This window comes from Chiloscyllium plagiosum, unplaced genomic scaffold (assembly GCF_037043375.1).
Source record: "Chiloscyllium plagiosum isolate Xiang-an unplaced genomic scaffold, Cpla_swu_hap1 HiC_scaffold_14, whole genome shotgun sequence".
Lineage (NCBI taxonomy): Eukaryota > Metazoa > Chordata > Chondrichthyes > Orectolobiformes > Hemiscylliidae > Chiloscyllium > Chiloscyllium plagiosum.
The window spans coordinates 33,696,592-33,718,130 of record NW_028270152.1 but is presented as its reverse complement, the minus strand read 5'-3'; the positions used below and the strand labels follow the sequence as shown (position 1 = coordinate 33,718,130).

Below are 21,539 nucleotides of genomic sequence, written 5' to 3'. Positions count from 1 at the left end.
GGAAAAAAAACACAGTATATTGATTAAAGCAGTGTTGGTCAAGTAGTTTTTTTGGGATTCCAAATTAAAACAGTCTGCATTTGCGAATGCAAAATATTATGTTGGGTATTGGAGTCCATCTATGTCAAATTTGTCTGACATAATGATCAGAATTTAAAAGTGCTTATTGTTTTGTTAGGTTGGAGGGTGGCATTACATTTGGTTGGGGGAGGTAGAGAATTTCAGACCATGTATCATCTTCAGGTAAGATGAGGTTAAATGATGAGATAGGTGGACAGAACAAGCTGACATAAATATCCCAATTCTATGCTTGTTGAATAAAAACATTCCATATTTAAAGTTAACTAACTAAAATAACAGACAAGTAGACTTAGTTGGAGTGTAGGGACTGATTTGTGCTAAAGGCTGAATTGCTGAACAAAAAAAAGAAAGAACCGAGATGTCACTATAGTATCGCTGCTGGGTGAGAGTTTATACAGGGTATACAGTGTAAATATGGACATTTATAGTGGGCAAATGTTAACAAGCTTGTCCAAAGTGTCTCAATGTTGACATTGTTTTGTCGACCTCAAATATGAACATATGGAAGGTTTTAATAATTATATTTCCTGTAGCATTTTCTAGATAAATTTTAGGTTGTCTGTATTGGTGTGAGTCTTGGGACTAAAGGGATCAAAAGGTATGTAGAGAAACAGGAAGTATTGAGTTGCATGATCAGCCATGATTATATTGAATGGTGGAGCAGGCTCGAAGGACCAAATGGGTTATTCCTATTTTCTGTTCATTCAACTGAGCCTCTGTCCCTGTCTGTTTCCTTGTTCCCTAATTTTCCTCTGTATTTTTATTCGTTTCTTTCTGAGTGACAATGTGCTAGGAAAAGGAACCACCACTGGCTTCAGTTCACATTATGTTAGGGGTTTAAAATGTTCTCAGTGTCACCCTTCCCTTCCCTCTGCGGCCATTCCTACTTCTACCAACCTAGAGTCATAGAGGTGTACAGCACAGAGACAAACATTTCAGTCCATCTCGTCCATGCTGACCAGATATCCTAAATTAATCCAGTCCCATTTGCCAGCACTTGGCCTGTATCCCTCTAAACCCTTCCTATTCAAGTACCTGTCTAGATGTCTTTTAAATGTTGTAATTGTACAAGCCTCCATCATTTCCTCTGGCAGCTCATTCCATACACGCACCACCGTCTGTGTGAAGAAGTTGTCCCTTAGGTGTCTTTTAAATTGTTCCCATCTCACCATAAACTTATGTCCTCTATTTTGGACTCGCCAAACCCAGGGAAACGACCTTGTCTATTTACCCCATCCATGCTCCACATGATTTTATAAACCTCTAAAGGTCACACCTCAGCCTTCAACACTCCACGGAAAACAGCCCCAGCCTATTCAGCCTCTTCCTATAGCTCACACCCTCCAACCCTAGCAACATCTTTGTAAATCTTTTCTAAACCCTTTCAAGTTCCACAACATCCTTCCTACATAAGGGAGACCAGAATTGCACGCAGTATTCCAAAAGTGGCCTAACCAATATCCTGTACAGCTGCAACATGACCTCCGAACTTTCATACTCAATGTTGTGGGTGGCACAGTATGGGCAGCACGGTGGCACAGTGGTTAGCACTGCTGCCTCACAGTGCCAGAGACCTGGGTTCAATTCCCGTCTCAGGCAATTGTCTGTGTGTTTCTAGGATAACACTTCACATTCTCTTTCTTACTACAATATAAATCACATCTATCCTTGGCTCTTTCCCTTTTGAGTTGTCATTGAATACTGCATAATCTTTTTTCATCATTTTATGGTTACTGAGATGAAGAGTATCAGTCCACAGAATTAGAATGCTGGTCCACTCTTTGCCATCAGTTTCAGCAGGGGTTGAAATAAGTATTCAGTCAACTAATCTGACAATAAGCCATAGCCTCAATGCATTTTTGTGAACAACTGGCAGCAGTTTTCCTTGTGACCTAAATATTTTTAGTATTTTTTTAAAATTCCTTAATTTACAATGATTAAGATCAGTACAATCCAAATTTAGCTTAATACCTTTTCAGGTAGAAAAGATGTGTTAGCGTTAAATGTGGTGAACAGATGTATGATATTTCAAATTATGTCCGTAATGATTGTTTGAATAGAAATATCTTCTTTGTTTTAAAACGTTCAAAGTGAAATTTTGATCAAAGAAAATCTTTCAGAAGATCTTTTAAAAATTAAATTTGAAAGTACTTAACTTTGTCTATCTTTTCTGAGACCTGATGAAGCAACAGTTTATAACTCTGGACTAGTAATTTTTCACCAGTAAGAGTTGTAACCTTGAGAAATGGGCATCCAACCCTACCTTAAGTTTGTTTCAAATTAAAAGTTTATTATTTGAAACTGAGGTTTTATCCCACTTGAAATCTGACTACAGCAGTGAGAAATATAGCTGCATTTAACTTCCAGTATGGACACGCAACCTTCTGATGAAACACCGAGTTCAATCAAATTCCTGACTGGAGGTCTTCCAGGGTACATTCTGCAAGGTAAACATGTGAAAGAAATTTTGGCTTCCCATCACTTTGAATTTATGGAGTAATTCTGGACTTTTAAGCTACCTAATTCCAGAGGAGAGTTGAATAAGATTTTGATAGAGTTTCCTACTTCTTAAGTGTATGTCTTTGAGATTGTCTGTCTGTGTCCACTGTTGTGTCAAACTAAGATCATTTTGTAATCAGCTGGATCTCCCCATAATTTATCTTATATTTATGAAGACCAAGGTCGTATATGGTTTTCCAATCATTTTTTCAACAAGGTTTGCTATCTTCAAAGCTTGGTGAATATAATTCCCCATCCAGTGCACTCTTTAAAAATCTGGACCCATCCCTACTGCCAAAATACATTCACCTCTCACTTCTCCATATTAAATTGTATCTGTTGCTTATCTGCCCATTGTGCTGGCCTATCTATGTCCTCTTGCAGACAGTTTGTATCATCCTCACTGTTAGCCATCAAGTTTGGTGGGATCAGCAAAATTTGAAGTTTTACTGCAGAACCCTGTTCTATAACATCCTCTAGACTAGAAAGGAAAACAATTTTACATGACTAGCTATTTTCATCCATTTTGTTTTATTCAATTGCACACTCCTGTTCCATAGGCTTCAATTTTATTAGTAACTTTTCATGTGGTACCTTGCCAAATGCCTTTGTAAAATTCAATAGACAAAATCCATTATTTCCTTCATTAACCTCTGCTTGACTTAGATTAGTCAAATTTGATCTTCCTTTTACAAATCCATGCTGGCTGTCCTTAATTGATGTAACCCTCTCCGAGTGCCTGGTGATTTTTTTTACCCCCCACGATAAAAGATTCCAAAACCCTTCCTGCCACTGATGTTAGACTAAATGGTCGAGAGATTGCCCTTACACTCCTGAACATGGGAGTCAGATTTGTCACTTCTCTCTCCTCTGGCATCTCCCCCATATGTGGAGCAGCTTAAAAAAGTTAAGGCAAGTGAGAATTCACTCGCCTTGCCTGGCACCTTTAAGCATAAATCACTGTCTTTATCTCTATTAGAATCCATTCCACTTCTTTGCACCCACTTTCTACCTAAATGCTAAGAGAAAAATTTCGGATACCCTTTATCTTTGCTACTATTCTATTCTTCTCCTCCATGGTAGAGGGTTTTTGTTCAGAGGTCTGTGACTAGCTGTATATCACAAGAATTGGTGCTGAGTTCACAGTTCATCACCTATACAAATGAGAAGATGGGAGGTATGATTAGTAAGTTTGTGGGTGACACTAAAATTGGTGGCATAGTGGACAGTGAAGAAGGTTTACTAAGAGTACAGTGGGGTCGTGATTAACTGGGCCAGTGGGCCAAGGAATGGCAGATGGAATTTAATTTCAATAAAAACAAGCTGTTGCATTTTGGTAAGGTGAGCAGGACTTACACAGCTAATGGTAGTGTCCTGGGGAGTGTTGTCAAACAGAGAGGCCGAGGGCTATAAGTGCATAGTTCCTTGAAATGGCTTCACAGATAGACAATATAGTGAAGGCAGCATTTGGCATGCTTACCTTCATTGGTCAGAGTTGCAGCAGCATGTTACAGTTGTACAAGACATTGGTAAGGCCACATTTGGAGTACTACATATAATTCTGGTAGTCTTGTTATAGTAAGGATGGAATTAAACTGGAATGGTTCCAAACAAGATTTACAAACATGTCACCAAGACTGGAAGATTTGAGTTATAGGGAGAGACTGGATAGGCTGGAACATTTTCTCTGGAGCATGGAAAACTGAGGGGTGACCTTATAGAGATTTATAAAATCATGAAGGGGCATAGATAAGACAAGGTCTTTTCCCCAGAGTAGGGGAGTCCAAAACTTGAGGCTATAGGTTTAAGGTGAGAGGGAAGAGATGTAAAACGGATCTGATGGGCAGCTCTTTCCACACAGGATTGTGCATACTTGGTATGAGCGGCCAGAGGAAGTGGTAGAGGTGGGTACTATTACAGCATTTAAAAGACATTTGGAGAAGCGTGTTTAGAGGGAAATGAGTCAAATACAGGCAAATGTGACTGATTCAGTTTAGGCGATCTGATTGGCAAGGATGAGTTGGGCAGAAGGGACTGATCCTGTGTAGTATGCTGCTATGGCTATGAGGAGCGGAACATTCTTAAAAATGGAGAAAAGGCAGTGGGATTTAGGGACCTTGGCATTTGAACCACAAAATGCTAGCATCCAAATTCAGTGGGAAATAGAGCAAACAGAATGTTGGCCTTTATTTCAAAGGGATAAATGAAATATTAAAGTAGACTAAAACTGTGCAAGACACAAATCAGACCACACTGATTAGTTTTGGTCTCCTTACCTAAGGAAAAATGTATGACATTCGAGGCAGTCCAGAAAAGGGTCAGTAGATTGATCCCAGATATGGTGGAATTTTCATATGAGGAAAGGTTGAGTATGTTGGGCCTATACTCACCTTATTGAAACAAATAAAGTACTTGGAGTACTTGACAGGGTAGTTGGAGAAAGATGGTTTTTCCAGTGTCCTCTAGAACCAGAGAGGACAATCTAAGTAGAAGGGGTTGCTCATTTAAGACAATGAGCAGGACTTTTTTTTTCTCTCTGAGAATAGGGAATCTGTGGAGTTCTTTTCCACACTAGAGGCTAGATCATTAAGCACGTTCAAGGCTAAGAGGAACAGATTTTTATTCAGTAACAGAGTAAAAGCTTATGCAGAAAAGTGGAATTGAGGATTATCAGATCAGCCATAATCTTATTGAATCATCGAACATACTTGATGGGCTGAATGGCCAGCTTTCTGCTTTATGGACTTATTAACAAGGGTAAAACTGCATGGGTTGCTAAAGTATCTGCTGAAAGAAAGCAACAATTTTGTAATAACTTAAAATAGGTAGAAAGCATGTAACTGTGGCAATATGTTAATAATCTATATAACCAGCTTTCTGCAGTGGAAAATGAACAATTGAATTTTCTGTCAGGAATTATTACTGCTGTAATATTGCATGAATGTCTTCCACAGGAATGGACGTAAGAATTTAAATCCAAGTCCTGGCTTAGAAGGAGGGGATAAATCTATCAGACCGTCATATATAACTTGTTTCCCCTTTGCATTAGTGCTGTTGCAAAAGTATTTGATGTTGCCGTTGTTTATTTAGCTCTGAGCCATTTATATTGCTTTCTATAGATTTGGCCCATTTACAAGAATCTGAATCTCCCCTTTTCTCCTCCTGCGACTGTCATGTAGGTGATCCTTAACCATAAGCCTGGTTGCCTCTTTCTGTTCAGCTACCTTTTTTTTTGTTCAATTGCAGAATAGTACCTCGAGTGTCTTTTTTTTCATTTTTGTTGCCTTTGCAGCAGAACCAAATATGAATAATTAATAACAAATGCTGTGGATGTTGGAAATCTGAACTAAAAACATAAAATGCTTACACTTTAGTAACAACCTGAAATGCTAACTGATATGCTGAATGTTTCCAGTATTTTCTGTTTTTATTATAAATAATTAAAACCTACAAAACAGATTGCTGGGATTTTCACTAAATAATTCAAAATTTAGGCCACCAATCTCCTGATGTTCACAGTATTACAGATTCCACAGAAGTGTAGTGAACTGTATGAGTCAAAGAAAATGTTTCTCTCATCCATTTCATGCGTCCAATGCACTGTCCCTATCACCTTGTCAGTATCATGGATGCTTTCAAGTCCTTGCTGATTGATTTTTTTTTTACTATACAGAGCAGTTCAACTTCCAAGATTCCTAAATTGGCATGTTCAGCAATGAGTTATGCAGAATGTGAAGACCCAGTGCCTAAAAATGTGCAGTTTAGCATTCAAAATCAAAACTGAGTGGAGAGTCCAACATTTAGAAAAGCACACAGTTTTTTCGTACATTATTTAAGGATTCACAGAAGGCCATGTTTAAGGGTGGGTTGTGTCTGTCAAAAGTGGTGAATTAAAAAAACTTAAATAATTTCAGTGTTAAAATCAAAAACAGAGGGTTAAGAATATTTAAGTTGAGGAGAAAAATAAATGAAACAGTAAGCTGTTGGACAAACTGACATAGGATTCAGAAAGTTGGTGCATACTTCCTTGTGTTTCTGTACTGTGAGATATATTTGCATAAGGGAACTCCATATCAAATATAGATTTGTATGGAAATAATTAGAGGAGATCATTGACACAAAGCGGCAAACCATTCATATGGTGCAGTCAAGAAGTGCATGTAGACGCAAGATAGATCTAATAAACATGTACATTTGTACCTTGGGAGTTGCATGTTGCTTAGATTACAATAGTAAACTATATCAGCTTTTCTACTGGCACTTAAAAATAAGTTTGCAAATTCTTGTCATTAGCAATTGAAGTAAAATCTCAAATCACTAGAATTTAGTACAGAAAATTGAGTTAATTTCACATATGTTTTTCAGTTCCCCCAGTTTTAGTTAAAGAGTGGGCCGCTTACAAGGGGAAATCACCCCAGACTCCAGAACTGGTAGAAGCACTTGCTTTTAGAGAGTGGACATGTCCAAACTTAAAGAAGCTATGGCTTGGAAAAGCTGTGGAGGACAAAAATCGAAGAATGAGAGCATTTCTTGCCTGCATGAGATCAGACACACCAGCTATGCTCAATCCCTCAAATGTTCCAACACACCTTCTGGTTCTTTGCTGCGTGCTGCGGTAAGTGAAAAGCATTGAATAACAGTGCAAGTCAACAGAATTTCTTTTCCCACTGTTACTGCATTTTGGAGTACATTTTTGTAGAATGACATTTAGCCTTCAAAATGTCTGAATATGAACATTTGTAAACTATAACTGTGTTGTTTTATGTCTCATGTTCTTTCCTACAATTTATTTTGAACAAATGCCATCTAATTTTTACATTTCACAATGACATGGATCTTGCAGTAAGCTGTATATTCTGGGGAGAAAACATTACACTTGGCTTTTTCACTTTTATGTATGTTGAATTGTGTAAATATTTGACATTCCAGTTTGAAAGCTAAGGCTTTATAAAATTTACAAATCTGTTTCTGCTGATTGAATTTGAAGCCCCACTATTTAATAAGGGAGGAAGAGGGAGAGTGGAATCTATCAACCTGTAACTTGATGTCTGTTGTTGGGAAAATGTTAGAATCCTATATGAAGGATGTGATAGCTGATCATTTAGAAAATAATGGAAAAATTGGACAGAGTCAAAATGGATTAATGAAAGGGACGTCATCTTTGTCAAATGTGGAATTGCTTGAGGATGGTACTTTTGTAGCATAAACAAAAGAGAACCAGTGGATTAGTATTTGGATTTTCAGAAGGCTTTTAATAAGGTCACACACAGACGTTAGGTACATACACTTAAAGATCACAGAATTGCAGATGAATATACTAGCACGGATTGAGAATTGGTTACTGGACAAAAAGCAGAGTAAGAATAAACAGATCAATCTCAGGGTGCCTGTTACTGCTGAGGTACCACATGGATGAGTGTTAGGTCACAACTGTTTACAATCTACATAATTGATTGGATGTAGGAACCAATTTAAATATCTCCACATTTGCTGCTGATACCAGACTGGGTGAGAATGCAAGTTGAGTATGGTGCAAGGAGGCTTCAAAGAGACGTGGAATATCCAAGTGAATGGCCTTAAGCATAACAGATGGAAGATAACATTAATAAGTGTGAAGTTATTTACTTAGTAGAAAAAGCAGAGACAGAAAATTAAATTGTGAGCGATTGGGAAGTGCAGGTATCCTTGAGTCACAAAGTAGCAGGCAGGCATAGCAAGCAATTGGAAAGGCAAGAATTGCATGTGTTGATACATTGCATGTTGTAATGCCTAATTACAGGGGCATGTTTCTCAGGGAATCCTTTAAGTTTCTAATCTCCAGCATTTTCTCCCTTACTACATAGGAATGGGAGAAAGCTGTATTCTTGTTTTCTTATTTCTTGGTTAATGGTTAGAGAGGAATGCAATTAAAGTACTTTCTAAGGGTTATACCAAATACCGGTAGTTGAAAGAATGTTTATGAGCAAGTCTGACCCATTGATGGTTTTTGTTTTTCTAAATCTCATCAACATTTCTTTCCACATTGCTCAAATAGACAGTGTTTCTATCAAACTACCATTTCAAGGGGCTGTGAATGCAGTAGAGATATCTTGTTGCAATTGTATAGAGCTTTGTTGAGCTGTCACCTGGGGCATTGTTTACAAGCTTGGTCTTCTTATTTCGGGAAAGGTATATATGCCATAGAGGAAGTGCAACAGAGGTTCATCTAAATCACTGCAGTGGTGGAATTGAAACATTCAGGGATATGGAGGTGGTGTGGGGAAAAAAAATGGCCTAAAGCAACCCTGATCTCAAATGACAGGATAGACTCAATGGGCCAAGCAAACAAAAACTAGGGATTAGAAGCTTAAAGACAGACTGAAACTGATGCAGTAAGTAGCTGTTACAGTATGGAATATGTCAACACATACACTTTTGAAGTGAAGTCAACATGGAAGACATTAGTGTTTGGAAAATAAATTGCAGAAGTGGAATTAAATTTTGCAACTTCTTTGCGGAGCTGGCCTAGCACTTTTAGAGTCATACAGCAAGAAAGCAGACCTTTTCGTCCAATTCGTCTTTGCTGACCAAGTTTCCCAAACTAAACTAGCCCCACTTGTCTGCATTTGACCCATATCCCTCTAAACCTTTCCTATTCATGTATTTATCCAAATATCTTTTAAATCTTGTAACTGTACCTGCATCTACCATTTTCTCTGGCAATTCATTCCACATATGAAATGCCCACTGTGTCCCTTTTAAATCTTTCTCTTCTCACATTAAAAATATGCCCTCTAGTTTTAGACTCCCATTCCCTGGGGACAAGACCTTGGCTATTCACCTTAACTATGCTTCTCGTGATTTTATAAACCTCCTATAAGGTTACCCCTCAACCCTGTACACTCCAGTGAACAAAATCCCAGCCTATCCAGCGTCTCCTTCTAATTCATACACTCCAGTTTCAGCAACATCCTTGTAAATCTTTTCTGAACCCTTCCCAATTTAATAATATCTTTCCTATAGCAGGACGACTAGAACTGTACACAGTACGACAAAAGTAGCCTCACCACTGTCCTGTACAACCTCAACATAACATCCCAATTCCTATACTCAATGGCCTGAGCAAGAAGGAAAGTGTGCTTAACCACAGTGTCTATCTGTGATGCAACTTTCAAAGAACTATGTACCCGAACCCCTAGTTCTCTCTGTTCATCAATACTCCCCACTAACTGGATAAGTCCTGCCCTTGTTTGTTTTACCAAATTGCAGTATCTCACATTTATCTAAATCAAACTCCATCTGCCACTCCTCAGTCCATTGGCCCTATTGATCAAGATCTCTTTTTAATTTTTGATAACCACCTTCACTGTTGATTATACCACCAATCTTGGTGTCATCTGCAAACTTACTAACCATACATCCTAAGTTCTCATCCAAATCTTTTATATCAAAATAATCGACAGCTTTTGGGGTTTTTTTTTATTAATTTTTAGACAGGAATACAATGAAAATACTGCTAAGGTTAAAGATAGTAAAATCAATGGTTAAAATAATGTTTAGCATCAAATCTACAGAATTTTTACTTTTTTTTTTCCCAAAACTAGTGAACGTTTCTTGCCATGTTGATCAAATCACTAAGGACATTTAATGCCTCTGTGAAGCTGTTAATTGCACATGTTGTTCACTGACAATCTCTTCTGAAAGATTATATGTAAATTCAGGTGTTATCGTATCATGAGCAATTGGTTGGAAAATGGTTAGAGATGTATACATGTTTAATCTGTAGACATATTGAGTGGCGAGAATCTTTCAAAAGAAAAATATATGCTAATAACAGACGGGATGTCTTTATTTAAGTAGCATAATCTTCTTTGAACATTTCTCTGTCCTAGTTCTAGTCAACACACTGCCCTTCAATGACATCATCCAAAAGCACAGATTAAATTTTCACGTACATGTTGTAGATGCCCAACTTTACCTCTCCACCACCTCCCTTAACTTTCTGCACTGTGGCTAAATTATCAGATTGTTTATCCAATCTTCAGTATTGTACGATCAGGACCTTTAATTAAATATTGCAAAGACTGAAATCATTTTTTCCAATTTCTGTTCTAACTTTATTCCCTTACAACTGACATCATCTCTCTTCCTGTTGATGGTCTGAAATTAACTCAGTCAGTTTGTGCCTTGGTGTAACATTTAATCAAAAGATAAACTTCTGACCAAATATTCACACCATCACGAAAGCACCCTATTTCCATGTCCCTAACCTTACTCGTATTTACCCCTCTCTCAGCTCCTCTGCTGCTGTAACCCTCTTTCACACCTTTGTTACCTCTAGACATGACTATTCAAATGCACTACTGGCTGGTCTTCCACATGCTACCCTCTGTAAACGTCAAGTCGTCCAAAACTCTGCTGCCTGTGTCTTAACTCACAGTAAGTTCTTCATCTGTCATCTCTGTGCTTGCTCAATTTTAAAATCATTCTTGTTTTCAAACCTCTCCATAGCCTTGTCCCTGCCCATCTCTATAACCTCCCATCAGCCTCGTAGTCTTCAGAAATCGCTGCGTTCATCTAATTCTGTTCTCTTCAGCATCTCCATTTTAGTAGCTGTACCATTGGTGGTGTCCCTTCAATTGCCAAGGTCCTAAGCTCTGACAATCCCTCCAAGACCCTTCTACTTCTCTTGCCTCTGTTCTTTAAGAAATCTATAAAAACCTATTTCTTTGACCAAGCTTTTGGTTGCTTGATCTGTTTTTTCTTTCAGCTCAATGTCATATTTTGATTTATAATGCTCCTGAAAAGAAATTTGGAATATTTTATCATATTAAAGGTGTTGCATAAATCCAAGTTTTTCTTGTGCACTAAAAATATAAGCTTATGTTTGTATATCCCTTATAGATATTTGTTGCAGTGGCCAGGGGTGAGGATCCTTCGTCGCCATGAACTTGATGCATTCCTTGCACAGGCTTTATCTCCCAAACTTTATGAACCAGATCAACTGCAGGAACTTAAGGTAGTCATCATGGTTGCTTATGTTTTTCCAATTTAATTAACTTCAGAGATGTTATTACACACCTCTGGAGTAGGTGAGACAGGCCTCAACAGTGAGGTTGCTTGTTCAACTAAAAACAGGGCTGTTGATAAAATTGAGTTTTTTTTTTAAATTTGCATTGAGTTTGCATGTTTAATTTATTATAATAAAATTAATAAAGACTAAATAAGAAATTGAAAAGGTGTGATTTTTCTGAAGAATACCTGAAGTGAAATTGTTACAAAGTACTTTCTCTTCATTTTGTGACATATTACAGTTTTAACATTTTTAATTTGTTTGTACCACAATAATCCAAAATCAAAACTATGCCTCTGTTCATGAAAACACTAAGTTATTTACTGCCTTGAGTAAGGTGGTGAAGGAGCTGATGCTGAGTGAACATACTTGAATGTGCATCTTAGATTGCATATGAAGTTGCAGTCTTTCTGCTGTAATAGACTTGTTAACATCGTTGAGGTCCATGGGATCCAATAGCCAGTGACTGCTTAGATAGGAAATTGAGAGTAACAAAGCCGAGAATAGAGATGAACTGTTGCTATAGTATTTCCAGGGCTGTTGTTGAAATCACTGCTCTTTTTGATAAATACTAATGGTCTAGAATTCAGTATAGCATAATTTCTGAGTTTGAAAGAGGTACAAAACTCAGGATAAAATGACAGCAATAATAGATCTTGAAAGGCATAGACTGGTGAAATAGGCAATTGCATGACCATTGGAACTTTAACGGTGAACGATGTGAAGTGATAGATTTTGCTAGGAAGAGTTAGGTGTGCAATATGAACTAAATGGTTCAATTTTACATGGCATGCATGGATACACCTGAGGGTACTTTTACACAAAATTGAAAGGTAACAAATTGGTTAAGAAGACTGTAAGAAAGATCTTTTCACTTGAACTTGTGTAACAAGAAGGTGATGCTAACCCTTCATGAAAAACTAGTTGGACCCCAGGTGTAGTGACCAGTCTGAGCACCACACTAAGAAGAACATGAAAACATGAGAGTGTGTGTGGAAAAGATTTATTGGGATATTACTGAAGTGAAAGACATCATTTTATTTGGGAAAGTAGCGAAATTGCAGTTTTTGACCTTGCAGCAGAGAAAGTTAAGGGGCAATTTAATTAATAGATGTGTTCAAAATCACAAAGGGTTTTAATAGAGTAAATAAGAGAACCTGCTTCTGGTAGCCAAAGGATCAGATGTCAGAGAATAGAGATTTAGAATATTTGACAAAGGGACTGTAATGTGGGAATTTAAATTTTTTTTATCAAGTTATCATCAGAAGTGCATTGCCAGGAAGTGTAGTGAAATAAAATTCAGTAATGCCTTTCAGAAGAAAATCAGATAAAAACTTGAAGTAAGAAAAATTGCAGGAAAATGGGGAAATGGCAAGGGAGTGGAACAAATTGAATATCTTTTTGAAAGTGCTCACGCAGACATATTGGGCAGAATGGCCTCCTACATGGTAACATTCGAATTGAAAATTGTACACATGTGTCCTATCATTTACATTTGAATCTCCCAAATTTGAAGCAGGCGTAAATAAGTATGAACAATATGGATCAAAGAAAACACAAAGGCTCCACCATTATTTATTTTTGAGACTAAAAATGAGATTTTAGCTCCTTTTAACCATTATTTAACCATGTTTAACAATGTTCTCAATTTTTCATATGTCTTACTACTGTCAATTAAGAGATCAGAATCAGGAGTTTGTCCATTGGGACTTGAAAATCTTATTGCCAAATTGAGAAAATTTTGAACAAATGCAGATTGGCAGATGCTCTGATTTGAGAGCTGGGGAGAAAGCATCATTAGAAGAAACTTGTTTAGACTCAGAAGATCAATGCAGTTTGGTCCATCCTAGTATCTTACCCACACGTGGAATTCTATAACTTTTTAAATCACATCTTTGCTTTGTAATCGAAGTCCATAAAATGCAGATTCCTGGCTAGAATGTTTAGTTTTTCACAATGAATGTCATCAAGTGCATCTGGCAGAAGTCATGTGGAGACGTGGGCATCATTATTAACCCCATCCAGAAGCAAGTCCAAGGTATAAAACCAAAATACTTTGTTGGAAATCTAAATTAAGATAGGAAATGATAAACACATCAGAACTGAACAAAGTTAGAAATAATTTTTAAGTGGAGGAAATGGTGAAGAACGGGAAAAGCAAAAGAGAAGGTCTGTAATAAGGCAGAAGACGAGATGTATTGGTCTTGCTCTTGTTTCGTTTTCTCTTGTTTCAGCTTTGTATGGACAACTTTATTCATTATTTCTGTTATTTTGCCATTCACAACTCTCCTAAACACATGTTTTGTTGCTCTCCCTCTTGTCACTCCTTTTGGTGTTTCATTGCATTTTAAATCTTGTAAACGCTTGACCATGTGGTCCGTCACTATTTTAGCCCAGCATCTAAATGTAGTCATTTCCATTTTGCATTAGTTTTGCATAAACTTTAATAAAACAGCATTGAAAATGGATTGTTCAATGTTAATATTTTGAAGACTGGAAGCTTAAACAACAATGTTAAATTCACAACTCAAGATCATATTGTCATCTCTGAAAGATAAAACTTAGATGATTTTGCTTTAATCGTGCTTTTTTCTAAATAGTTGTGAAGCAAGGTGGCAAGCATATTAACGAGTTGTTCTGCTGAAGATGTTAGACTAGACCTGAGTTTGCTGAAGTCGTTTTTTGAGGTGATAGTGTGGATACACCTGCAATGCAATTGGAAGGGAGTTCCAGGATTTTGACCCAGCAACACTGAAGGAATGGCAATATATTTGCAGGTCTGGAGTCTGAGGAGTTTGAAGGGGAATTGCACGTGGTGGCCCCCCACCCCCCCCGTGTATCTGCTGCCCTTCTAGATGGTCATGGTCACAGGTTTGCAAGGTGCTGTCTAAGAGACTGGGTGAATTTCTGCATTGCATCTTTTGGATACTATACACACCGCTGCTACTGAGTGGTGTTGGTGGAGGGAGTAAATGTTTATGAATGTGATGCTAGTCAAGTGAGCTGCTTTGTCCTGGATGTCTAGCTTATCTTACAGGCTGCAGCAGCAAATTGGTTGCTGTTTTGTAGAGGGACAGTGGGTGTAGACAGTCACCTGGAGCAGATAACCAACCTACCTTGGAGTTCCAATTTGGAGGAACTTCAGTAATGGTAATTATAGCTAAATGATTGTAGTTTGATTGACAATTAAATATTATAAAAGTAGCATTAAGGCTTACCAAACCTGCAGTGCATGATTTTACAAGACTTAGCAATGTATGCTGAAAACACTCATTTGTTTTGTTTCTGTTGTGCTTCATAATCCTTGCATTAATTATTACCTTTTTTTAATGTCCTGTCTGAGTTTTAAACTTTCATTTCAAAGTTACTTAGTTGATATCTGACAAAACAATCTGTGGAATTTATATTAATGGAAGTTAATGCTTATTACAAAATACAAAATAAATGTAAAGTTTTAACATTTTCCTCAGTCTTTTACTGAAATTGGTTTTTATTTGTTTTGAGAATTATTACAAATGGTCACATAATTAAGTCCCATTCTTTGGGTCAGATTTTGTGGCCCTGAAACGGGACCAAACTAAAGCAGAACAGCAAAACAAAAAAGGCCTCTAGCCAGTGTAGGTGGATGTCCTGCCTCCTTTTCAGCTTGCCAGCTCCTATCAGACAGCTAAATGTCAGACTCTGCAGAATTTTTACTGAGCCATGTGGGCTTCGAAAACCTTTTGTGACTCAAGTGGGAAGAGGTTGGAATGGTCGTGGAGGCAGGACAGACAGAATGCAAACGTCTTGAAAAGGGTAAGTTAGAGGATTTTTGTCAATTAAGGTAGCATTGGAGAAGTTCAGTAAGTGAGGAGAAGCAGGAGATATTACACCATACATGGATCAAGTCTTGGGCAGATTCCAATTTTCAGCAGTCTGGCCCAAGAAGTCTTGTGTCTGCGTATTTAAATGCTGACAGCTGAGGTTCAGATCTATTGCCAGCACTTACAAGGGATCATTGGACCGCTTGAGAAAACTGGTGGGTATGGTCCTGTTCTGTCAGTTAACTTCCTTATGAGTAATTGCGTGATCTTCACATGGAAAATCCTGTTTACTGACAGCCCGGTAATGGAAGCGGGATCACTGCATGGTATCTGTCCTGCTTCCAGTGGCAAATCTGGCCCCTCTTCTGATTGTATAAATGGTTTTCCTGCTGTACTAGTAATGCAGTGTCCTAAATTAAAATACAAAGAATTTGATTTCAGAGTCTTGTATATCAGCTTAATAATTTAAATTCAGTTCTCAAATAAAGAATAAAGCCTAAATTATTAACTGTTAGATTGTTGTTTTGAAAGAAAAATCCACAATCGGTTACTGGTATCCTCTGGGAAAGAATATTTATTGTCAGTTATTTTGCTATATATGTATAAATGTGGAATCGAGATAATGAAGTTACTCTACAACACTGTATACCTGTAAACATCAAAATATACAAGCTAGGATATCTCAACCTCTATGGATCAGACCAAAGCTGACCATCCACACCAATTTCAATCAAGAATATGTTGACAGCAGCCCAGATAACAGATGGTAGGAGGAAGCTCCATTTAACATTCCTATCTCTACTCTGATGAAGCCTAGCATTTGAGTTCAAGAGAGAAAATTGTATCTTTAATCAAAAATGCTAGGTGGATGATCCCATTGGTCTCTCCTTGAAGTTGGTAGTATGCACATATTATTGCCAAGTCAATTTATGTAGATTTATTCCTGTGTGCTTTCTTCCCCAGATTGAAAGCCTAGATCCCCGTGGTATCCAACTTGGAGCATTGTTTATGAGCGGCATTGATATGGCATTATTTGCAAATGATGCGTGTGGGCAGCCAATTCCATGGGAGCATTGTTGTCCATGGATGTACTTTGATGGCAAACTTTTCCAAAGTAAGCTTATAAAAGTGAGCCGGGAAAAGGTGCCCTTGATTGACCTCTGCGATGGTCAGGTATGCATAATTAAGTTATTAATGAGAATATTTTGATTGTTGTTTGATAATGTATATAATTTTGTTCACTTGCTGATGGGCATTGAAACAAGGATGGAACAATCAACTTTAGAAAATAAATACAGTGGCAGTTGATTTTGTAATTGCACCTGTTTAAGCAGTACGAGAGACAATTCTGAAGAAGTGGCATTTGTTCAATATAGAGTGAGGCAAGAGTTCAATATCTTAGACGGTAGGAGTGCTGCCTGATTTGCTGCTTGAAGCCTCCATAGGTATTTGGATTGTTTCTAAGTACTGAACCAGATACCGCAGAATAATTAACAACCACATCCTTGAGCTGAAATGAGTTGAACCAAGATGAGGAAAATTGGACAAGGTTACTACTTCTGATTGTTGACTAGTGATCCATTTGAGTAAGGCATCGTGTTGTGGTTGTCTGGACCACACCAAACCTGGCTGTAAGACCTCCACACCATTTGAACAAATGAGAAATACTTACTGTTGAAACTTGTTCATGAAGATGTCCCTTCACTTAAGTGCTGGAAGTCTGTGGGCATCAGCAAATATAAATGGATGAATTTAGTTTGAAGTGATAAATTTTATCGCTGGTGTATTTTGTATTTGTGTGTTATAAGATATTCACGTTTATATAAATTATGAAATATCTTGCCAGTTTTCTTATGCCGTCAGTTTTCTGAATAGTACACTGGGGTATTTTTTTCTTCAGCAGTTGAAATTAAAATTACAAATTAATAATTTCAGAAATTAACTGGATGTATTTGATCCAGGATAGAGGTTCCTAAACTAGAAACTTTGAGGGTTGAAGAGAACAGTGCATGAAGAGGACACAAGCAATGACTAACAAGTAATACATGCAATTCATACGTTCTCCACTATTATCACTGTTGCAATTCTTTCACTTCCCTAAGGCAGATTCCCTGTGCTCATTCCACTACTGCCAATATCCTTCCATGTAAATGTGTTTGTTTCAGTTCAGAATTTGAGTTGTTTTCTTCCTGGTTTGTACATTTGTTCAGCATATTGTTTGAAAATACTCAAGAGCCTTGTGTGGTTGCTACTGTGGAACAATTAAAAAATAACAGCACATCAGTGACCATCTGACTCTGCTTCAAAAAGTTGTTAAACTGTTCTTTGTCCTGATTTCCCTGTGTTAAACTCTTTGCCGGCCCATGGAGGGTATGGATGAGTAGCTCTCCTTTTAAAATGTATCAGCTCAACAGGCACTTTATTGTCTTGTACTCTGCACCTTCCTGAAAAGCTTATTTTTCCCCTGCATGGATTTCATATTGCCTCTTATTTATCATCATTTTAAGTTGAGTGTTAGGTTTGTAACAGCTTTCAAACATGAGTTCCTGATATTTTCACAGAAAAGAATGAATTTATATTTTACTTCCTCCAAAGCGTTCCCACAAAATAGGCGTTGTACTGCCCTCTCTCCATCCCCACCTCAAACAACTTGACCACGTACTTATTCTGGTTGTAATCTGAAGAGAAGTGTGCATCATGCATCTAGTTAGTGTCCTGTATACAGGAAAGATGGGGCTTGCGGTCTACCTTTTAATAGATGTTATACTGTTGTATTATGCCCATCAAACTTCACCAACCAGTTTCTGCTTAATTTGCATTAATCAGGAGTGTGTCTTGATTAACACATGGATTTTGGCAAAGTGATTCCAGGAAATAACTAGAATTCATATTGAAGTTCAAAGATATTAGGGCGAAGAATTGCAAGTTATAGTAACTGAACTATTCTGTATTGTGGATTTTTAGCTACATTTACTTGAAAATAAATGATGCCAAAAGTGCTATTTTTTTAAGAAGGGATTATGCATGGTTTCTAGAATTCAAGAAGGTTTTGAGGAAAATTTTTGTATTGAGATAGTGGGACTACAGTCTTGATTTACAAAGTTTCTGATGTGTGGATTTACACCTGAACTTCCCAGTTTTAGTCAGGTACAGATGAAGAATTTTCGTATGAGAAATTTTCCTATGTTGACTCAATGTAGTGTGCACTTTCAAATTGTAGTGTTATGCAATTACTTCTAAGCAACAGTTTTGCCTGTTGAAAGGAAAAGTCCTTTTTTCCAGCAAAAGCAATTTATCTGGACAACTTAACAATGCATTTGCCTATGTTTTTGCGGGCACTTAGCCTGAAGAGCCTGACCAGGAAGCTACAAAACAGCAGCGAAGAAGGTCCATCAGCATTGACTTGTGTGTTGGGATAGTGGGTGTCTGCTCAACTGGGTAGGCAAGTGGTGTTAGGTGTATTAGAGTTGGGGTTTCAGTTTAAGAGTTACACAAGTTAGTGTACGTTTTTGAATTATTAAGCATAACTCACCCTCTGAAGTCTCCTAATTTTAAAGTGCGTTCTCAGAGGTTTTAGACACAGGAGGATTACCCATCAGATGTTTCAATTTCCTGAGCAATTCCCATAAAGTCAGTTGCATCAGAAATTCAGCATGATCCCAACACACAGCTCCAGTTTATGCAGCATCAAAAGCCATCTGGCCATTGGAATACCTGGACCAAGGTATTTGGGAGATAAATATTGTTTGGGAACATTGGTACAAAGTACATGTTTTGAGAATATCACAAAATATCTGTGGGTGTTGGTTTGCAGTGCAATCTAATAATAGACATTAGGCTGTTTTTGTAATATTTTTAAACTAGGTATTTAGTTTGTATACCATTGTTTGCATGTACGTCAAACATTAAATAGCACCAGTGGGATTAAGAGTGGACTGGTTGATCAAATATTCCAGTTAATTAAGACGTCCACAAATCAATGTGAAAACATACACTAAATAATGGAAATATAATGCAGAGGATATACACATCGCTGTTATGCAATGTTTACAGCATAAATCACTTTAATAATAATGCAACTTTGCCTTAAATAAAACGTAATGGTAGAAAGCATTCTCATTCACACCCTGACTACTCAGACATCGCAGAGATTGCAATAATAAACGTCTTGTATTTCAGGTATATAATTTTTGCTGGTTTCTAGAGTGTGCTGGTTTGTAAGGAGCTGATCAAAACAAAGTTTGATGTACTTTATCTGATGCTTTGGGGAGCAAGCATAATACAGGCAGTTGAGAGTGGATTCTATACTTAGGTTCTGTACTGTTTTGTGATTAATTATAGGCTGATCAAGCTGCAAAACTTGAGAAAATGCGTCAGAGTATTCTGGAAGGCTTAAACTTTTCCAGGCAAGCTCATCCCATTGCTTATCCTCCTCCAGCCATGCATTTTTATCCAGCTGCAGTTTATCCACGGCCCGTTGGACCAATCCTTACACATCATGGTAGAGGGAGAGGCTTGGGTGGTAAGCAGCATTACTATTTTGTCGATACTGAAGCTGAAATCTCAGCAATGTTTTATCCAGCAATGACTTTTGTAACATTTTAATCTGATGTGTGGGAAACTATTTGTGTGTTTGGCGTAGTTGAATAGCTAACTTTTAATTTTCACTTGTCCAGTTACATGGTCAAAACTAACAGGTTAAATAACTACTTTGGGAAGCTTGATGTCTCCTTGTATCTAAGATGACATTCCAATTTATTTCCATTCCTGTAATATCCACAATTTCCTGCTTCGCAGTTAGATAACTGCAGCCAACATTCACATGAAGTGGATTAATGTCCAAATAACTCCCACAGGTTGTACTGTTCTCAAACTCTCGATTTTTAATCCACTTGTCGTTATTTTTAATCCACTAACTGTGCTAGTAGTTATTCAGTTTTTTAAAAAGTGCCAATAGCTTGTCTTCGAAGATGCCTTCTGATTTGTTAAGATGTCATTGCCATTTGTTTATTCAGAATTTTAAAACGTCTGAAAATGACTATCTTATTTATGATCTATTATCTAAATTTTAAATGTTTGGCAGAGACACAATCACCTGATGAAGGAGCAGCGCTCCAAAAGTTAGTGCTTCCAAATGAACCTGTTGGATTATAACCTGGTGTTGTGTGATTTTTAACTTTGTACACGCGAGTCCAACGCTGGTACCTCAAAATCGTGACAATTATTGAAAGGGGTATCATTTTAAAATGTTATGGAATAGAAGGCATTTGGGAGTATTTTAAAAGCCCAAAAATTGATATGTTTGGTTTGAGTGGGAGGTGAGGAAATGAGTCTGTGCTCCTCAACCCTCTCCATCTCTGCTTTTAATTCATGAGATTGTGTATCTCAGTTATAACATTTTTCCATTTAAATCACTGTTTTGGGAAGTACAGCAGACAAAAGGCCATAAGATACTTGGATCCATCAGGTAAGTACTTTTACAACTCTGGTTGTGGTCACAACAAAGTATAACTGCTTCTTGCGCACCCAACAAATGTGTGCTCCCTTCAGTGAACCCATTAATTGTGTTCCTCCATTTCCTTTGCAACTTCTGACTCTCCCATGATTCCCCAACACTTAACCCTTTTTTTTAAAACAATGTCCAAGAATCTTCCACTCCTCTGAAGCCATCAGCCACCCTACACCCCAATCTCTACTAACAAATTCCCAACCCACCTGCTTCTAACCTAAAACCTCAACCTTATAGTTTTACCAGCCTGTCAGGTAGGCAAGTTTGTAAATCAGGCTTGCTTGTAGGTGAGGAAAAAAACATGCCATGATAAAACTTCATGGTTTTCAAAGAATTATTATTATAACGTAATTCCTTGAGAGTCCTGCAATTCTGAAGATCTACCATGATGAATATTGGACAATTATGTCTGTTCCAATTCTTTACTAGAACTAAGAAGAGGTAACAGAAATCAAACCTGTTTTCTCCATGCATGTTGATAGGCAAATTCGTGACTTCACGAATACTGAGGATGTACTATATGTGCACTTCACAGATTAGCCATGATCTCATTGATTAGTGGAATAGGCTCAAGGTGCTGAATGGCCTACTCCTG

The 21,539-nt window shown here is 37.5% G+C and overlaps 1 protein-coding gene across 2 annotated transcripts in view; it reads left to right on the top strand.

Moving 5' to 3' along the window:
• fam120a (family with sequence similarity 120 member A) overlaps positions 1 to 21,539 on the top strand; it is a 139,998-nt gene that overhangs the window by 99,168 nt on the left and 19,291 nt on the right. For both annotated transcript variants that reach the window (XM_043708020.2, XM_043708019.2), the window contains exons 11-14: positions 6,946 to 7,195; positions 11,464 to 11,578; positions 16,399 to 16,608; positions 19,777 to 19,957. In XM_043708020.2, the coding sequence (XP_043563955.1) occupies positions 6,946 to 7,195; positions 11,464 to 11,578; positions 16,399 to 16,608; positions 19,777 to 19,957 (756 nt within the window). The remainder of the gene's footprint in view (positions 1 to 6,945; positions 7,196 to 11,463; positions 11,579 to 16,398; positions 16,609 to 19,776; positions 19,958 to 21,539) is intronic.